General features: G+C 42.7%; 1 protein-coding gene across 2 annotated transcripts in view; it reads right to left on the bottom strand.

Annotated features, from left to right (window-relative positions):
- Nucleotides 1–508: 508 nt before the first annotated feature.
- CD38 (CD38 molecule) overlaps nucleotides 509–20,227 on the bottom strand; it is a 43,481-nt gene continuing 23,762 nt past the window's right edge. For both annotated transcript variants that reach the window (XM_079154569.1, XM_079154570.1), the window contains 7 exons: nucleotides 16,054–16,183; nucleotides 14,062–14,197; nucleotides 7,864–7,949; nucleotides 4,530–4,603; nucleotides 2,960–3,052; nucleotides 2,534–2,620; nucleotides 509–813 (listed from right to left, as the gene is read on the bottom strand). In XM_079154569.1, coding sequence (XP_079010695.1) covers nucleotides 750–813; nucleotides 2,534–2,620; nucleotides 2,960–3,052; nucleotides 4,530–4,603; nucleotides 7,864–7,949; nucleotides 14,062–14,197; nucleotides 16,054–16,183 — 670 coding nt within the window. In that variant the 3' untranslated portion in view covers nucleotides 509–749. The remainder of the gene's footprint in view (nucleotides 814–2,533; nucleotides 2,621–2,959; nucleotides 3,053–4,529; nucleotides 4,604–7,863; nucleotides 7,950–14,061; nucleotides 14,198–16,053; nucleotides 16,184–20,227) is intronic.

Here is a 20,227-nt window from a genome sequence, read left to right on the forward strand (position 1 = left end):
CCCCCACATTGATATAAAACGTTTGACTCTGAACAAATTATACAACCTCTCTGAGCTCCTATCTTCTCATCTAAATAAAGGAAGATAATAATATCAACTTATGGGTGTTAGGGCTGTGCGAGGGGTTAGAGATGAAGCACTAAGTGCACCAGTAGCTTGAATCCCACTGAGCACTTTCCTTGCTATGACCCAGGACCGCCAGGCCTATAGCTGACCTATCAAAGGGAAGCGTACAAAAATGAATCATAAGACAACCATCTGGAAATGTAGTGTCTCTGAGAAGCTTGTCCATTTACTTGTCTTTATTTGCCTTTTCCCAGAGGAGAGGTTTTGTGTGGCCACTATTCAGTAGCAAGGAGGGGCTGAGGTGTAGCTCAGGGCTAGAGGGCTAGTTCAGCGTGTGCTGAGGCCTTCGGTCCAACCCCTGCAACAACCACCCCAAGAAAAAAGAAAGGATGTTACCAAAATAAAAGGATCACATAAAATTAAAGGGAAATAACTTAATATAAAATTTTCATTCTGATTTTATACAACAGTTTTTTCTTGATTATTAGTAGAACACAATAAAAACTATGCTGATGATATACATTATTTTAATAATGTATATTTGGGGGGAAAGGTGCCCATCTCCCATGTCGACATAGTGATGGAGGATTTTCCCCAAATCCTCAGCTCTCCACCAGTGTGCCTTCTGAGTCGTGCACATGAGTATCTACTGCAAGGGGTCAAAGATCGAAAGCAGCTGTGGCTCAGATCCCAGACCTGCAAGACAGGTGTTCAGGATTTTTCACACACTGGACGAACCTGGCGGGCCTAGGAGAGGAAAACAAAAGGGGAGATTAAGAAGAGGAATGGAGGAACTTTGGATTGGGCAGAGGGGAGTGAGGGGAGGGAAGGAGGTAGGGGGTGGGAAAGATGGTGGAATGAGATTGACATCATTAACCTAAGTACTTGTATGATCACACCAATGGTAGAGACTCTACATCATGAACAACCAGAGAAATGAATAGGTGTGCTCCACTCGTGTACAACGAATGGAAATGCATTCTGCTGTCATGCTTAACTAATTAGAACAAATAAAAATTAATACAAAGAAAAGAAGTGGAGAAGTATGGAACATTTATTCACATTTAAATGACAAGAACATTGGTTCCTCATTTATCACCACTCACACTGTGCTGATTAATAAACAAATACTTCAGATAACCCCCCAAAAAGAATTCAGTATGATGGGAAACATTTCAGTCTTCTTTTTTTCCCTCATCTTTCTGTTTTTGGTAGTTCGGAAGGTTAGATATTCCCCTTAGGGTTAAAAGGCACCTGAGTATATGATCGTGAGTGGAAGAATAGGGTACAGAAATCAGGTTTTTGAAAAATTTTAATCTGTGTGAGTTTATACCAGGAATTTAAAGCACTAATGCAAGTCAAAATGTTTCAGTGAACAAATTTCAGCAATTCAATTTATAACATTTATAAATAAATCTGTTAAATTTTTCTAGATAATGCCAGGACTTGGACTTTTCTTTTTTAAATAAGTAAATTTCTTATTGACAATGGCTAAATGGTGTTTTTAGCATTTTTATCATAGAATACATCCATTCACTATACTCTTCTGAGTTGCTCTGTCAACAAGTACATATTTTTAATGTTCTGTATTCTGGGCTGTTCCTGTAAGTTTGCTATTTTAATGCATTAAACTATTGAAAGTAGCCCTGTTCCCAGCAGCAGAAGTATACAAGGACCACCACGCATCCACACACCTCCTCTTCTGGATGACAACATGGAGAAAGGCCCCGTCCAGGAGCGAATGACTAGAGAGTGTGGTCCAATCTAGTTTTTTTAACTTGTAAAGTCATAGACTAAATACCAAGAGGGGGTGTTTTATGGTTATATGTGGAAGCAAAATCAAACGCCTGGCTCAACTACTTAAAAATGAATGGGGAGGGGTGCAGTTTTGAAAAAAGAATTTACAGGTAACTTTAAAAACACCTACCTGCCATTTTAAACTTTTCTCCAATAAACATGGATCACATAAACTTTCTTTTAAGACTTTTACATTTCGTAATTTTAAAAGGACACGTCTTGGTAGACTGTCATGTGGAAACTAACCAAGGGTCAGACAGGCACACTCAGACCCAGCTAAGGAACTCTCACATGTAAGCGTGTGCCAGGTCACTGGGACTCTACGGCTTGGGAGAACGGTCTTGGCAAAAACATGCTTCTGCTCCCCAGCAGGTTGCCAGCCCTGGAAACCAGAAAATATGCCCTCAAAGGCTGGGTCAGCTTCCAGAGCAAGTCACTGCTGGGGGATGATAGTGAGGAAAGAGGAGGATGGGGGAAGTGGCCAGGTGAAGGCCACGGCTAGGAAATCCTCCAAGCTAGACTAGAAGGACGAGGAGAGGTGGCCACAGTCACCACCTGAGAGCCCCATCAAGGCCTGGCACTGGCCGGCCTCCCAGGTCAGAAGGGACCAGGGAAAGGCGAAGTGTCTGCAGGTGAAAGCACATCTTTCTTCAGGAAGAAAGTCAGTTACCTGTAGTTATCCTGGCAGATAAACGCCATTTTCCTCTCTCTCACAATCGATTTCAGCTCATTCAGGGAGGACCCTGAGCATGAATCACTGAGGAAGAAAGAAGAAATAAATGTAACGAGAAAGAAGAAATAAAACGGCAGGATCTCTCAAACATTTCCTGAGTCTCTTAGTTTCTTTTTCAAAGCCCTGGATAAAGAGGGGAAGCAAAGTTCACCTCTCCGAGCCCCCAGGTGACAGGGGAGTTGAAGGTGGGAAACTGTTGGATACCATTTATGGAGATAAAATTGAAAGGTCGGGATGACCTAAGAATAGAGGAAGGCCCCATTTGTTTCCCGAGCCGGTCTGTTCCTAGTATATTCTCACGACTGGATTCTTCTATTGGCTGACTCGTAAAATATCCCTTGGGTACAAAGTAATAAGATGTACCTGGAAACTTTTCCAATATCGTCCATCACCCAGGCCTGTACCGTATGAACCTTCTCTGGATTCAAATTAAAGACTTCCACACTTCCAAAAGTGCTAAAATGGAAGAAACAAAGAACATTGTCAACCCTAAACTAAAGTTCATACCTCCTGTCAGAAATCAGCAAGTTGGATACAATTGGTGGGACACTACCCTTGGAATTGCCTTAGAAAGAGTCACCTTTTCTTATTCAACATGACTCTCAGTTAACAAAGATTTTCAAGATTAGACGTTCAGCCTGTAGATCGATGTTAATTTTTTAAATTACTTGCTACTCAAGAGTGACTCTTGGTCAACATTGGGAGCATCACTCAGTTGCTGGTTAGAGCTGCAGTTTCAGCCCCACCTCCTGACCAATTAATCTGTAGTCCAACCATCGCCTGGTGATTCACATGAACAGGAAAATCTGAGAAGCCCTGCTTTGAAAGAGGCTGATCATCTGACAGATGCCACTCCTGTTCTAAGTAGCTGAATCCCTAAGGTAGATTATAAAATCCTGATGTTATATGTTATGTTAAAATGTTAACAGTCTTACCCAAAACCCCACTGAAGAGGGAGTCAGAAGACAAAGGGGCCAACATTTTATTTTGTAGAATTAAATATTAAAAAAAGAGAGAGGAAAAGTAACTTGGGTCACTTATAGTACCCAGGGCAAATTAAAACATGCTCTGTCTCTCAAACAACCATATCAGGGAAAGATTAGAGAATAACAGCCAGAAGGTAACTCATGGGATAGAAACTGTAAGCACAGAAGGAGGTCAGAGAAGGAAGGCAGGAGTGTGGCTGGATTCAGTGGTGGCATTCGATGGGAGAACAATGGCTGACTTCTTGAGTGGCTTCCCTGTTAGGCCCAGGGCTCGCCATTTGTCATGCTTTCTGATAAGCTTCACATCACCATCATCTCTTTCAAAGAAACATATGGGGGTCTCACAGAGGGTAGGTGCCCTGCCTAAGGCCACACGGGTTATATGTCATGACCCCTGGAGTCCTGGCTTCTAACCACCACAGTGCCATGCTGGCCATGCCTACACAGAGACAATGACGGTCAAGAGCCCCAGCCAGTCCCCCATGTGCCCAGTGGTAGTTTTACTGACGAATTGGGATTCAAAATCTTCATGGAGTGGAGAGGAGTCAGACCATTCATGGCTCATGAGGATTTGGACAGGGGAAGCAGGGAGGAGAGGCAGGTGTCCACGCACTGGAGAGCAGCATGGACAAAGATGGAAAGCAGGAGGTGAAGGATGACAGTAGAGGAAGCTGAGAAAACAGTGCCAGGCCTTGAAGTGTCACAGGCAGGGGCTCTTGACAGGGCAGTGGCCATCAGGACATTAGAAGACGTTAGACAAAGGAGAAATTCGACAAAAGCGGTGACCCAGAAAGACAAATCTGCTCAGAGAATACAAAATATTTGCCTGTTTTAGCCCAAATCTTCAGAACTGGTCTGAAATATAAAATGCGCAATCTTTCTAGGGATGGAATATCCCACAGGAGGCCATGGCAGAACATGCAAATACGATACAAAGAAATGATTACCTGTTTTTGTTGAAGGGTTCAGTGAGGGAGCCATTGAGCATCACTTGGACCACACCACAGGCAGCTTCTGCAAACTTAAAAAAAAAAAAAAAATAAGAATGCCCACCACTCCTCAGCATGAAAACTTAGTCACCAGTCCCCAGGAAGTCCATCCAAAACTATGCTTGGCAGTAGCTGGCTAGGGAGGGAACATCCTCCCGTCCTTGCTGCAGAATTTCCACTTCTCGCCACTGGAGGCACCATGCTCCACTCCCAGCTGGTTCTTCAACCAGTTGCTCCAAACTCCCCTGAACAAAGTTTAAGCTCACAGGGTTGCTCAATTCAGCAGAAATTGGAAGTCCAGGGGAGGAAGGAGAACATCACGGGAGGGGAGAGATGAGGGCGTTCTAGCATCCCATTCTGTCGATGTTACATTTTACTTAGGGGGAGCAATGTGGACAATTCAGGAGGAAGGGAAAGGGGAACATCATGGAAAAGGAAATCAAGAGAGAGATGATCTCACGGCCTGGACAGACACAAATAGAAAGGGGGGCTGAACAAACGGATATGACTGAGCAAGGAGTTGGGTCTCTTCATGTAGCAAATGCTCATGCTGAGCATAGCAATCAATATGCTTTCCTGGGCGACATGGTGGCCCCTGGCGCTAGCTCAGATGCCCTTCCCTGAGCCCTGACTCCATCCCAGGCCCCTTCACATTACCTAACTATAATGCATTATAATAAGGAACTCAATGTCAATTTAGCCCCCTGTACTAAGAACTCGGTGAGAACCGAGAACCAGCTGTCCTCTTTGGCCCTGGGTGCTTTGTACCTGCTGCAAGACACAGAGAGGGCATTCAGTAGATATCTGAAGAAGGAAGAGAGGGAGGAGAGGGGAGGGGAAGAAGCAGTAAGCCCCGGATACTCTGTGGAGGAGAGTGGAAAGAGCAGAGGAAGAGGTTGGTAGAGTGTTGAACCAAGGACAAGGGGATAGCAGCAGGTGAAGGCCCAGGCAGCTGAGAAGGGAAAGGCCTAAGGCTCGCAGAGCAGTTGTCATAGGGGAACCTCTAGGGGCCTCTGCCCTTGGTAGGAATTAGTTTGTGAGGCACCATGAATGCTCTGCCAAGGAACTCAGACTTTACTCCACAGGTGGTATTGGCTCCACTGAAGGATCTGAAACCGAATTGTGAAATTCAGGGCTACTCTATCTTGCCACTATGGGTGACGAGCAGAGACAAAGGCCCAGTCATTGTGATTAATCACAAGTACCAACTCAAAAGAGTGCTCGCAGGTACCAAGCCTAGACCACACAAGATGGAATTCTCAAGACCTCCCTAGGTAAATGTTGAGTCTATCTGCCTCAAAATCACTACTTGGAAACAAGGGGACAGACAAAGATTTGAAGTACCAAGCATTGCTATTGCTATTATCAAAAAAAAAAAAAAAAAAAGGAAAGAAAAGAAAGGGACAAAGGGCCATCTACACACACCCATGAGTATTTGGCAAAGATAAAGGCGCAGGGGACTATGTGGTTCACTAGATGACTCCAATCACTTTCACCTGTGTACTCCTGGCACCAAGGATTGAGTGGGAACATAGGCAAGCACTCGAAACATAAAATGTGACTTGGCTTTGGAAGTTTTTAACAATAGCACTGCCCTGAAACATACCATATAGTAATGGAATAAACAGAAACTATTCTCAGAAAAAACAAGCAAACAAAAACTATATAGTGCCTCTTATTTTTTTTTAATAGCATGTAGTAGGTCTTTAACAAATATTTGTTGGCTGGGCTATAGCTCTGTGGAAGAGCATTTGCCTAGCACATGTGAGGCACTGGGTTCAATCCTTAACACCACATAATAAAATAAAATAAAATAAACATTCTGTCCATCAACAACTACGAAAAATTTTTTAAAAATATTTGTTGTGAATGAATTCCAAGTTACTTAAAAGTACAGTGGTATTTAATTTAAACATGGCAGCAACCCAATGGAACAGGCATATTTTGACTTCCGTTTGACAAATAAGGAAGCTAAAGGTCAAAATGGTTAGGGATAATCCCAAGTTGAAATGTGTTTTCCTTCTTACATCGCCTCTTGAGAGAACTAAATGGGAATGACATCAAGAAGACACCTCATGGCTTTTCACAACTGTGCTGCTCTGCTCTGAATGTTTGTCCCCGACTAAAACCCCTCACCCACAAATTCACGTTGGAAACTAAGAACCAGTGTGATAGTATTAAGAGGTGGTCCTTTAAGAGGTGATTCGGCCATAGAGTTCTGCTCTCATGCATGGGAAGAGAGTCCTTAAAGGGCTCAAGGGAACTAGCTGGTTCTTTCACATGCTTTCTGCCACATGAGGACACAGAAACAAGGCACCATCTTGGAAACCAAGAACAGCTCTCACCAGACATCCAATCCACTGGACCTTGACCCTGGACCTCCCGTCCTCTAGAACTTTGACGAGATACATATATGTTCCTTATCTATTACACACTCTTTGGTATTTTGTTATAGGAGCACATATGAACCACAACATGCACTTAACACACACAAGTTTCCATTTGCCCTAGCTCCTCGGATGTCTAGTTTTACTTTTGAAATATTATAATTAGTTTCACCTCTTCTCTTTTTCTTTGTTTTATTTCTCATTTTTCCTTTTCTTTTTTCCCTTAATCTACCAGCAAAGAAGTTTTTCCTCGAGCAACTTGCAAAGAAACAGGTTATAGAAAATATAAATATGCCCAGACAGCTTCGGGTGAAGCCAGAAATAGGGAGTGAGGGTAGTGGGGAGTACTTCTTAAGCCAGGTTCTGGATCTAAAGTCAGAAAACTGGGGATAAATGCTCAATCTACCATTTGCTAACTGCACATTTACTGGAGTTCTTATCACCTGCACTTCTATTTCATCTTCTGTAAAATGGGCACAATACTCATAGTACTTGCTCCACAGGATTTTTTTTTCCTCCATAGGGTTCTTGTGAGAAGGAACATTTTTAATTCATGTAAAGAGTTGAGCATAATGCATGTGGTCCATAAAGTAGATTCATAAAACTGTCCTAGGAATCTAAGCTGTACTGAGAGGATTAAACCTAGCTTCCTGGTACCCACAGCCAAAAATTGGGTAAGAGCAGGAATTATTCAAATGAAGACCACAGACCCTCTATGAATAATCTAAAATTGTATATAAAATTCTCCCGGCATGTGCTTCTGAACCTTTTCCTCAGGAAAGAATCCTATACTTTCACTCCTAAAAGCATCTTTGATCCAAAAAGTGTTGAAACCTACCACAACTGGATGATATCTTCAAGTTCTCTGGTCTCAAAATTCTGGAATTTCATGACTTGGTACTCACCTTCTGGGAAATCACTTTCCAGAACACTGAACCAGGGTTGTTACTACAGTCAGTCCTCCAGTGAGGGCAAGATTGATAGTTCAAGTCTAAAAGACAAAGTTTAGAGAAAATCACTAAAGTGGAAAAGGAAACATTATCAATAAGCTCCCTTCGTCCCTGGCCAATCACTGTGGGGCCATTTTCCAATAGCATCATTGCCAAAACAGAGGCTGGAGAATGGACACAACTCAACCTAATTTAACTAAGTGTTCCCTGACTCCCTTCCAAGTTCTTACCTTACTCTCCAAATTCCAGACAGGAACACAGTGACAGGTTTTGAGTCATCATTCTGGGAAATGGCAGGGAAAGTTCACCCAACAGTGCAAAGCCTCATCGCTATCCCCAAGTCCAGGGAGAATTAGGGGGAAAAGCAGGCCTTCAGGGGTCCCTCTCAGCAATCACTTCTCTGCTTCCTGACAACTCTCCTTTGTTAGCCCATGAGTCTTTGCACTCTTGGGCTCAGATGGCCTCAGAGGCTTTCTGCATGTACCCCATCAAGACAGGTGGAGGCCCCAGTGAGGTAAGAGACACAGAGCGCGCAGGCACAGTGTCAGGGATGCTTCTCTCAAGACATCTGCCTTAATGCACCAACATGCAATGGGGGTGAGGTCCTGGGAATAGAGATGATTTAGATGGAGTCCTGCCTTCAGAGAGCAGACGAGAGTGACTTCCAAATCCCAGGCCTGGTTTGGGGGACTGTGCATCACCACCAGGAAGGTTGGTGTTGAACTTTGTTTTGAAGGAAGAATAGGAATCTTCAGACAGACTCCATGCGCAGAGAGAATGTGTGCAGAGGAACAGAGCTCTGAAACAGCCTAATGGTTTAGATCCATTACGACTTGAATCTAGAATGTTCCCCAAAAGCTTTCGTGTTGAAGGCTTGGTCCCCAATGCAGCCCCGTTCAGAGGTGGGGCTTTTGGGAAGTGACTGGGCCATGAGGGCTCTGACCTCATCAGTGGATTAATCCTTGCATGTCTGAATGGACTGCTGGGAGGTGGTGGAAACTGCAGGTGGTGGGGCATGGCTGGAGGAAGCAGGTCACTGTGGAAGGGCCAAGGAAGGGTTTCCTGTCCACAGGCCCCTCTTCTCTCTATCCCCCTCCCACTCCTGGCTGCTGTGGATAGAGAGCAGCTTTCCTCCTCCATTCCCTTCCGCCATGCTCTTCTCAGCCACACAGCAATGGAGCCAGCTGACCACAGACTGAAACCCATGAAACTGAACCAAAATAGGTCTTTCTCTTCTAAGTTATCTGTATCAAGCATTTTGGCCATAGTAATAAAGGGTGAGAAAGGGAATGATGGAGGATGAGACATAAAAGACAGAGGTCAGGTCATGTCAAAAAATTCAGACCTTTTCTGAAGAGCAAAAGAGAATGTTTTAGTTTTCTGGTAGGAGACAGATACAATCACATTTTCATTTTAGGAAGAAACTTGTGGTTGCCAGGCTGACCTAAAGTTTTTTTTCTTTATAAAGCACCCAGTCTCAGGTACTTTGCTATAACAATACAAATTGGACAAATATAATCGGGTAGGGAAGTTGTATGAAGAGGGGCCCTAGATCCCTTTCCCGAATCCCTGAAACCAGAGATGGTGGTATTTGCCTGTTTCCAATCTGGGTTGATGTAGGGTTGATCTTGAAGAAATACAATTCTACTCCCGCCTCCAAATGGGTGGACTTTTGTTCCCTACTAAAAGATGTGTTACTTCTACCTTCTTATGGTTGAATTATGTCCCCCCAAAATATATTGAGTCCTAACCCCTGGTACCTATAAATGGACCTTATTTGGAAATAGGATCTTTACAGATGTAATGAAGATGATGTCATTTGGGTTGCTGGGAAATAATCCAGTATAACTGGTATCATTATATGAAGGGGAAATTTGGACAGAGAGAAAGAGAGAGAAAGAGAAAGGGGGAGGTAAGATGATATAAAGACACAAAGGGAGAAGACAGCCATGCAGAGCTTGGAAAATACATCTATAAGTGAAATGCAAAAGGAAAAGGAAAAAAAGATTAGAAGGTAATAAAGTAAAAACATTATTGTAAGGCAAATAAATGGGGTAAAACTATATTAGGTTGAAAATTTAGAGAAAAAACTTAAGTCAGAATAGGGAAAAATTAAAAACTTTCCCTTCTTCTTTCCGCCATGTGGGAATACATCAAGGCACCATCTTGGATACAGGAGAGCCCTTGCTGGATGTTGAGTCTGCCAGTGCCTGGATCTTGAACTACTCTGACTACAGAACTACTGATGGCTCAGAGATAGCAGCCAGGTGGCAGAATAAGAAATCTCAGGCTCCACTCCCCCTACCCAGAAAGCTCAACCCAGCAATTATCTAAAGACCACAACATCTTCTTGAAGGCTCCAGTACTTGGAAACAAGTTTTCCTTAGTCCTCAGAGCCTAAGGAAAACTGAGTTGGAAGGGTTCTAAGAAAAATGGTCTCACTTCAACTATGCCACTCCCTCACCTCCCAAGTCAGCCCGGCAACAGGTAGAGAGAGTTTCCCTGGGTTAATGGTTTCTACAGGGTGAACAAAAGAACTAGAAGCAGTCATCAGTTTCCCTAGCACAGACTCCAGTCTCACCTCATGGGTAACACTGGGGCAGAGGCAGGGGTAGATCATTTGGGGTCAGAGCCACAGGCCAACCCGTGAGTCTTGGTGGTACCTCTGTATTCCCGCCAACTGTGGTGCCCAGCCAACTTCAAGCCCATCTGCAAAGCTGAGCTGTCACTTTCTGAACTACACTGGGAATTCCAACCTAGCCTGAAACATTCCTCTGCCTGGCTGGTGGTGTTGGTGGGCACTGTGAAGCTGGGTATGGGGACACTAGCTTGAGTCCTTAGACAACTCGTGTCCCCATACCCAGCTTCAGAGGGGACACCAACAACGCCAGCCAAGCAGGGAAATGCTTTCTCCCACCCATGTTGGAGAAGCACAGTGGACCTGCTTGACCTGGAAGGTAAGCAGTAGTTCTGCTCCATCAAGAAGCCTGCTGGTCAAAAGGTCGCTGAGAATAACCTCACCCAGATGGGCATGCTCCACCTCCACGCATTGTGGGGAGACAGGGCTGACAAGGGAGGTCAGTCTTTCTGAACTCAGTGATACAGAACTAGATATCAATAACAGGAGGAAATACATATGTATTCACAAATACCTAGAAATTAAACAATATGGAAATTAAACAGCATGGTCCCAAACAACAAATAAAATAATGAAAAAATTAAAACAGAAACTAAAAACAATCTCAATATGAATGAAAACAGTCATACAACATGCCAAGACTTAAGAGATACATCAAACTTAGTTTTAAGAGGAAAGTTTACCCCAATAAATGCCTACATCCAAAAGAAGAAAGATTTCAAATAAATGACTTAGTTTATGTCTCAAGGAACTAGAAAAAGAATAACAAACTAAGTTTGAAGTTAGCAGAAGAAAAGCTATTATATAAAGAGCAGATTAGAAAAAAATGAAATAGAGACTAGAATAACAGAAAAATCAATAAAACTGAGTTAGTTATTAAAAGAGATAAGTGAAATCGACAAACATTTAGCTAGACCAAGGAAACAAGAGAAGACTCAAATAAATAAAATCAGAAACAAAAGAGGAGACAACTGGTACCACAAATATAAATGTTCATAAGAGACTACTATTGACAATTTCATATTAACAAATTGGATCACCTAGAAGAAATCAATTCCTAGATAAATGTAACCTCTGAAGACTGCATCATGAAGTAATAAAAATTCTGAACAGACCAATATTGAGCAAGCAGATTGAATCAGCAATAAAAAGTCTCCCATTAAGGAAAAGCACAAGATCTGATGCTTCGCTGCTGAATTCTACCAAATACTTAGAGATCTAATACCAATCCTTCTAAATAAAAATTTAAAAAAATGGAAGTCGAAGAATACTTTCAAAGTCTTTTTTTCAAGGCCAGCATTACCCTGATTCCAAAGCCAGGCAAGGATCTTACAAGAAAAGAAATTTACATCTAATATCCTTGATGAGCACAGAATAACAGTCCTCCATAAAATTCTGGCAAACTGAACCCAACAATACGTTACAAGAATCAGCCCTCATGATCAAGTGGGATTGGTCCCTGGGATGCAAGGATGGTTTAACACTCACAAATCAATAAATGTGATACAGCACATGAAGAGAATGGAGGGGAAAATCTGCATGATCATCTTGTTGATGCAGAAAAATCTGTTTGACAAAATAAAACATCCCTTCCTGATGAATATCTCACCAAATTAGTTTGTGGACAAAGACAGACTGACATCAATATTAAAAGAAAAGAAAAACTGAGAGAAGTAAATTTGCCACTTTGGGCCAGAAGACAGGGAAAACGATGTGGCTGTTAAGAGCATGAGTTTTGCCCCTCTGTGCACACCTGTAATCCCAGCACCTTGGGAGGCTGAGGCAGGAGGATCTCGAGTTCAAAGCCAGCCTCAGCAAAAGGGAGGCACTAAGCAGTGCAGTATTTTAAATAAAATACAAAATAAGACTGGGGATGTGGCTCAGTGGTCGTGTGCCCTTGAGTTCAATTCCCCATATCCAAAAAAAAAAAGAGCATTTTGAGTTTTCAAGCCAGTCTTCCTGGGTTTGCTACAGCCCTGCCCCTTACCAGCTGCAAGTCACTTAACCCTGAGCCTTGGACTTCTCATCTATAAAATGTGATCACCAAGGGCCCTCGTCCCTGAGAAGGGTTAAAACTTATGCAGCATGCAGATCATGAGCACGTTGTAAGTGCTCAGTATTAGCCCTTGTTATTAACTTACGAAGGACTTCTATTAATAAGAAAATAACAGGCACTTCAATAAAGGGTTAAAATGTATGAACTGCCCTTTTACAGAAAAAAATGAAAATATTTACTGTGTGTGTGGGTACGCTCAGCATCACAGAGAAATTCAAAATAAATTGGAGTGCCGTTTCTTTATCAAATGAGTTAAAAATTTTTGAAATATTAATAATTGGAATTGATTGTATAGGTAAACAACTTCATATATACTCTTGATGAGAGTATAAATTGTTGTCACCTTTTAAATGACATTTTATCAGTTTCTATCACAATTTATTCTTTAACACTGAAATTCAGTTTGTAGAAATTTACCTTTCAGTAACACTTCCAACATGCAGAGGTGTGTGTGTGTGTGTGTGTGTGTGTGTGTGTGTGTGTGTGTTTCTTGTAATAATTATAATAATAGCAACAAATACACACACACACCAAAAAACCCCTAAATGTCCGTCAATAAAACTGGTTAATGATGTAGGCTTTTATAAGAACGCGGAGAGTCTGGAGGTGTGGCTCAGTGTGAGGCCCTGAGTTTCATCCCCAACACTGCAAAAAATCAAAAGAAGAAAGAGAAATTGCAGACCTGTATGTGCACATTTTAAATATTTGTGTTTATATGGTCAGAGGGAAAATTCTGGAAGGATATGTACCAAATTGTTGACAATAGTTACCCCTTGAGAAAAGATGTGAGGTTGGAGGTGGGGGAAGAATTCAGGGTGACCTTTACTTTTTATTTTTATGCATTTCTGTAATATGCAAGTATCCTTTTCAATAAACAGGCTTCCCTTTTTAAAATGAAAATAATGCAAACCTGGGATGAAGAAGCTGCAGTAAGATAAGCTTTATAAAATAGCCAAAAGCAATTTGAAAAAGTATAAAGTAAAAAAATCCACTATATAAATAAAAAAGAAAAAAATGAAAAGCAATTCAATGGGTTTAGTAAGTAGAGAACACCTATCCCCAGGAAGACATTCTGGGTCCTTCTGGGCAGGAAAACGCCTCATCTGAGAGATAACAACAAAGCCAGCGGGGCCTGAGAAGGGAAGGAGCCCCTGCAGCCACCACGGGGTTCTGTGGCCAGGCACAGCCGGTCCCTCTGAGGCCTCACCCTGCACCAAGAATTTAGAAGCAGGCTGCTTAAGCACTCAGAGGAGATCAAGGAAGCAACCCCAAAACCTGCAGCCAACTCTTGAGGGAGCAGGGATTCGTCCTGGGATGCATTTCTATGAGCTGGAGCTATTGTTAAAGGCATCAGCACGGCTGCCTCTGGTTCCTTCCTCCACACTGGCTTCTCCAGCCCCCTGCAGAGCACAAGGCTCCTCTCCCCAGTGCGTCCCTGTGCGGTCGCATGGCTCCTCACCAGAAGTGCTGGGGTCTCCACACCAGGTGAGGTCGTCAGCCATGTAGCCCAGCAGCGTGTCCTCCAGGGTGAAAAACTCCCGCTGCACCCATGTGAACTGATGGACCAGGTCTTTTGATTTGCTCCAAAACAGAGTCTAAGAAAGAACACAACCCATTATGGAGATCAATTCAGAGAGCCCAAAAAATAGTCCACAATTCTGAAAGGAAAGAAAACAAACTGTCAGAGTGAATCACATAGTTAGGGCAGGGATTGCTGTGCATCCTGGGTTCTGTGTGAAAGAGAGTGTGTGGCTGTGTGTGTGTGTGTGTGTGTGTGTGTGTGTGTGTGTGTGTGTTCTAGGTCACAATGTAAATAAAATTATTTTTCTGGATTGTAGTAAAAATAAAATCTGGAGACCACTGATCAAAATTTTATAATTAACATGGGATAAGATCACAGCTAGAGGAGACATTAGGGAATTTCAATATTTCTACAGTTATTGGCTGAGAATTCTTTTTTGCCTATGTGCTGCTTTCTGGAAGAAATTCTTGAAAAGCTCCCCAAGTCCCTCACTTTCCCTCAGATCTCTCCTAATCCCACAAAAAAGAAGGGGCTTTATTTCAGGGTCTGCCTCAAAGGTGCGAGCAGTCAAATTTCAGGATAGCATTCTGTCCCATCAACCTATTCATTGCTAGCAGGACGCAGTGGAAGGTGGTGGCAGCGGCAGAGGACCTGAAGTGCAGCTCCTTGATAAAGCCTGCATCACCTCCTATCAGCCTTTGACCTTGGGCAAGCAAAGCACGGCTCAGCTGCCTTTCTAGACCTGTAAAGCAGTAGCAATGCTGACTGTAATCAGCTCGTGTGATGCTGGGGAGATTAAATGAAGTAATACAGACAGAATTCTGAGCATAGTGTCAATGCTTTTTGCTCATGTGACCAGGGCTATTTGCCAAGCACCTCCTCTGTGCAGAACTTTGTGCTTGGTGCACCAAGAAGAGCCTAGTGACCCGGCTCACTCAGCCTGGGATACAAGGCTGTCATTTGTGGATGGATTTAATGGCTTCTCAAAGACAGCTTCTGGCCCGTAGGATTGTTGCCTTAAACACTGACTTTAGAAAAGATGTGCCCATCACAGACCTTTTCTGGTGTAGTGAGTGTATTAAAACACAGGCTTCTCTGAGTGCAAGTCTTGTGTATTTACACTTCAACCAGCCTAACCAACCAGGGCAATCACTGGTCACCTAAACTCACTAAGCCCTGGGTCTCTCACGGATGAAATGGGGATGCTGACGCCTGGCTTGCCCATGCCTGACGGCTGTGCAGGCCCAAGAAGATAAGGGTTAGGTGGGCCCTTTGTAAGCAGAAAGAAAAAAGTGAAAAACACCACTCTTCAAATTTAAAGTGGCATTTCTATTGTTTGTTTATTTGTCTATTAATTATCAGAGGTCAAGGAAAATTTTGTAATTATACAATGTTGCTTTATTTTTGTTTGCCTTTTTGTGTTGGGTTTGGTGTTAGATTTGTTTTGCCTGATTTTTGATCACTTCTCCTTTCCTGTCTCTGTGGCCCCATTTCTCTCCTACCTTCCTTCCCCAGATGTCCTAAACCCTGATGACATCCCAGATCCCCACTCACCCAACAAACTCCATCCCCATCAACGACACCCAGATTCTAATGCCTGGTATTTCCCTCCTTCATCCTTATCAAAATCTGGTCCTGTGACCTCTTCCTGCTGGCTCCAGTCCTCAGTTTTTAAAAATCAATCGCTTAGCCAGGCATGGTGGCACATGTCCTATAATCTCAGTGGCTTGGGAGGCTGTGGTAGGAGGATCTTGACTTCAAAACCAGTCTCAGCCACTTAGTGAAGCCCTAAGCAATTCAGCAAGACCCTGTCTCCAAATAAAATATTAAAAAGGGCTGGGGATATGGCTCAGTGGTTAAGCATCCCTGGGTTTAATTCCTGGTACAAAAAAAAAAAAAAAAAAAAAATCAATCTCTTGTCCCAGTTACCTTGTTGCAGGGTATAGTTTGAGTGACCAACTTAATCAGTGGTTGATAGTCTTCTTTTGTGATGTTGCAAGGATTCTTGGAAAGAAATGCACTTTTAAATGCATCCACTATCTTTTGGCAGTCTTCATCTCTGTGAGATAAGGCATTAGAAATAAAATAAAATAAAACATAGATTTTAAAAATATTTTTGAATATAATTACCAAAAAAACAGTATCTCATTTGGGAAGAACCTATTAGGTGCCGGGTAGTTTGTTTACATCATCTCACCTAACGTGTGCAACATCTTCTTAAGGTGAAACTAGCCTCCCTGCTGGGGCTCAGTGAGGTCAAAATGCCCTTCCCTCATTCAGAGTCTACAAAGTGGTGGAACCAAGATTCAGATAAGGGCTGGGGTCAGTCATTAGTGCTCAGTGGACTGACTGTCAGAGGAGGCTGAGAAGATCAAATGAAGACAACCAGTTTCCTCTTCCCCACACTTCACACTGTGTAAAAATGTTTCAGGATTCCTACTGCCTTCAGAAAAGTCCCAATTCCTCATTGAACTCTCCCTGAGTTCTCCCATCTCTTTGTGGGCACCATACCCATTGTCTGCAATGCTGTCTTCGCCATATCTGCCTGCTGAAGCCTAGCCACACTTGATGCCCAGGTCCTGCCCTGAGCAGACCCTGAAGGTGTCACTCTGCTGTTCCCATAATTTGGGAGGCCTCCTGACCATGTGTGCTATGAGCTTCTCCCGCGATGAGGCATACATAAGGGTTAGGCCATCATTTACCAATGGTTTAAGGATTTCTTAAATCATAACTCATCTCAAAGACCATGATTTCTAGAGAACCCTCTATTCCCCTAAGGACATTAAGTCTGCTCCCCCATGGTTAGCCTCAAATTCCTGTTCTAAAGGAAAGCTGGCTACAAACAGGCTTGTCTGCCCAGAATATGTTCGCAGATTGAGTGGGAGATTGAATATGATTCCTGTGATCCAAAATATATGTATGCTTTAAAGATCTCACTTTCTGAATGGAGAAGTAAGAAACTCCAAAATTCTGCTCCCCTGTAAAAGCAATAGGAACACTAGCAAGAACAATCAATACCAACTTTTCAGAACTCTGAAAATTAAAGAAGTGAGTGTTTTGTTTTGTTTTGTTTTTTTAAAGTGAAAGTGAACTCTTGGTTGCAGTAGTGAGCCTTGTAGCTTTTTAGCTTGCCTGACTGCCATTCATTCTCCCCAGCTCCATGTCAACCTTGAAATCCAACAGCTCCTCTACCTGTGAAAAATGAGCTGCCAGCCATTGCAGTGTGGAGCAAGACTGATCTCCCCAAATGTCCCCATCCCCAGAGAACTGTCCCCATTCAATCTGTCTAAATGCTTACTGAAACGCCCACGTGTCAGGACTTGGCTTTCTTTGACAAGACTGAGTTCAGTCTGGGTGAATAACACTACCTACTGGGCATTCATGAAAACAATTGGTGCAGTTGTATAACAGTAGGTGCATGAGGTGGCCTTACCCTTTAGGGCTTTCAAGACAAAAAACTTAAAAGGAAGAACTGGGGAATCAAATATCCATAGGAATGAAAAGAAAGTCTCCCCAAATAAGAAATACCCAAAAAATCTATAAGAATTATTATTATTATTATTAATTATAAGAAATATAGAGAAAGTCTGGAGTTGAAAGCAAATAGCTGAAATGAACATTTCACTGGAGGGGCCAATGTCAGATTTGAACCGGGAGGAATCAGTGAACTTGAGGTCAACGACACAAGCATAATGGGATCTGCAGAAGAAGAGGTGACAAAGGGGCAGGAAAAATGTTTTTGAAGAAGTAATGCCCGCAAACTTCATAAATTTGATAACTAAAATTATTAAAAGAAAACAGACTATAAATCTTTATAATGTTGGATTAAGCAATGTTTGCTTAGCTTTGACACCCAAAGCAGAGACAAGAGAAAAAAAATAGATGTCATACTTCATGAAAGTTGAAGACTGATGTACTTCAAAGGACATCACCCAAGTGAACAGAAAGCTCACAGAATGGGATTAAATGTTTTTAAATATATTATTCTTGATTGGGGACTAGCATCCAAAATAATTGAAAACTCTTACACATCAGTGATTACAAGGTAACCCAATTAGCAAACTGGCAATGAATTTTAATTCACATCTTTCCTCAAGAGATATAAAAATCACCAAGAAGCACATGTAAAGCACTGGACCTTGTTAGTCACTAGACAACTAGAAATGAAACCCACAAGATGACACCTCATACCTACAAGGACAGTGTGATGGGTTCCACTGTGCCCCTCCCCCACTTGCGTGTTGACATTTAACCCCAGGACCTGGAACATGACCTTATTTAGACATAGGATGTTTGCAGGATGCAGTCAGATAGGAGGAAACGTCTACCGTTCCATAACACAGTGGAGCAACTGTGGTGGACAACAATTAATCTGTGCATGTTAAAATAGTTACAGAAAGGGTTTTGGATGTTCCCAACACAAACAAATAATAAGTTTCTGAGGTGGCAGCCGTGCTAGTTACTTTGATCTGAGCATGACCCGTTGTATCCATGTATTGCAGTGTCACACTGCACCCCGTAAATATATATAATTACTAAGTGTCAATCAAAAATGAAAGAAATAGTGTCATTGCAGATATACTCAGTTAATGTAAAATAATCCCCAGGCAATTCTTATGCACCATTAGTTTGAGAACCACTGTATTTTGTATGAAAATGTGAAATTCAACAGAACTTTCTTTCCAACGTCTGGGCAGAACATCTCAGCTTTGTCTGCTCTTGTCTCTGAAAGTTTATATCAGGAATCTGTTGTCGACCTGTCTTTCTCCGTAAGTTTTATATATCCAAGGGGAAAAAAAGCAATAACATTTTGTACCTCAGTGTCATTCAGAATTTATGGGCACCGTGGGTAGGTTAGAGAAATGGTGCTTTGGCCGCTACTTTGGTTTAAGGGATTATGCTTTTATTCCATTAATTAATGCAGTGGCCATCTCAGGAACTTCCTGTTCTGGATTCCAGCTCTCTCATAAAACTCTCCTACCTCTTTCCCCAGCAGCATGTGCACGACATAGGGCAGACAAAGATTAAGGCATAAGAATTTTCCACAACAAAACACCTGGCGGGAAAGAGAAATTATCATGTGCTGAGTACCTGCCTCGTACCAGATGCTGCCAGGCGTGTATGGTTATTTTATCACCAAAAACACACACAGCTCCAAAATTGCTTTTGTGATTTTTAGGTGTAAAGAGACCGGTTCATGAAACTACATCATAAGGGTTCAAAAAATCCCAGGTTAAAAATTTAGCAGTTCCTTGTTTAGAAGGTGCAGAGCTATGGAGCATTGGAGTTGAAGGTGACCCTGGAAGAGTATTAACCTACTCTCTCCCCCTCTCCTTCTAATGGACCAGTGCCGCCTGTGTGTCCTACAGATAAGAGCAAATGGGGGAGGCACCAGAAGTTTGGAGACAGGCCTTAGAGGCTACTTTTCCCCTGGGGCGTACAAGTCAGACTTAACTATATGCTAAAATTTAAAGGAGCCAGGATGGCAGAGGGAGATGGCAGCTGATCTTTCTGACCAAAGAATCAGCGGAGAAGGATTAGGAATCATTTCTTTAAGTTCAATATATACATATTTGTTTTATCTTTCTGTTCCTACCTTTGAAGCCCTGGTCAAGAGAGCTCCAAAAATGCCTACTGCCTGGGAGAGGGAGGCTGGGAGCCGGCAGCTGTTGGCCTAGTAGCTGTTCCCAAGGGCTCAGTCTGTGCCTGAGGCTCAGTCCCACCTGGGCCAGCAGCGCTGTTGGAAGTCATGAGTCCAGAGGACCTCAGCTTTGGCCATATTCGAGGATCAACTGGAGAGTTTGGAAAAGCCAAAGATCCTAGGTCAGACCAACTAAGTCAGAATGGGAAAGTGGAAGAGCGGACTCTGGGATTTTATAAGAAGTTCTCCTAAATGATTCTAAGAAGAAATGAGAGGTGAAGACAAGGGATCTCATTGACCCCTTTCATTTCACAGGTGAAAAACAGGAAGTTCAGAGAGAGAGAGAGAGAGAGAAATGGGCCCAACTTCACATAGCTCTTCAAGGTTAGCATTAGTCACTGGACAGCTTTACTGAGCACTGACCCTGGTTCCCTAGCCCCTCCACTGCCACCCACCAACCCC

This window comes from Sciurus vulgaris (assembly GCF_902686455.1).
Source record: "Sciurus vulgaris genome assembly, chromosome: 9".
Lineage (NCBI taxonomy): Eukaryota > Metazoa > Chordata > Mammalia > Rodentia > Sciuridae > Sciurus > Sciurus vulgaris.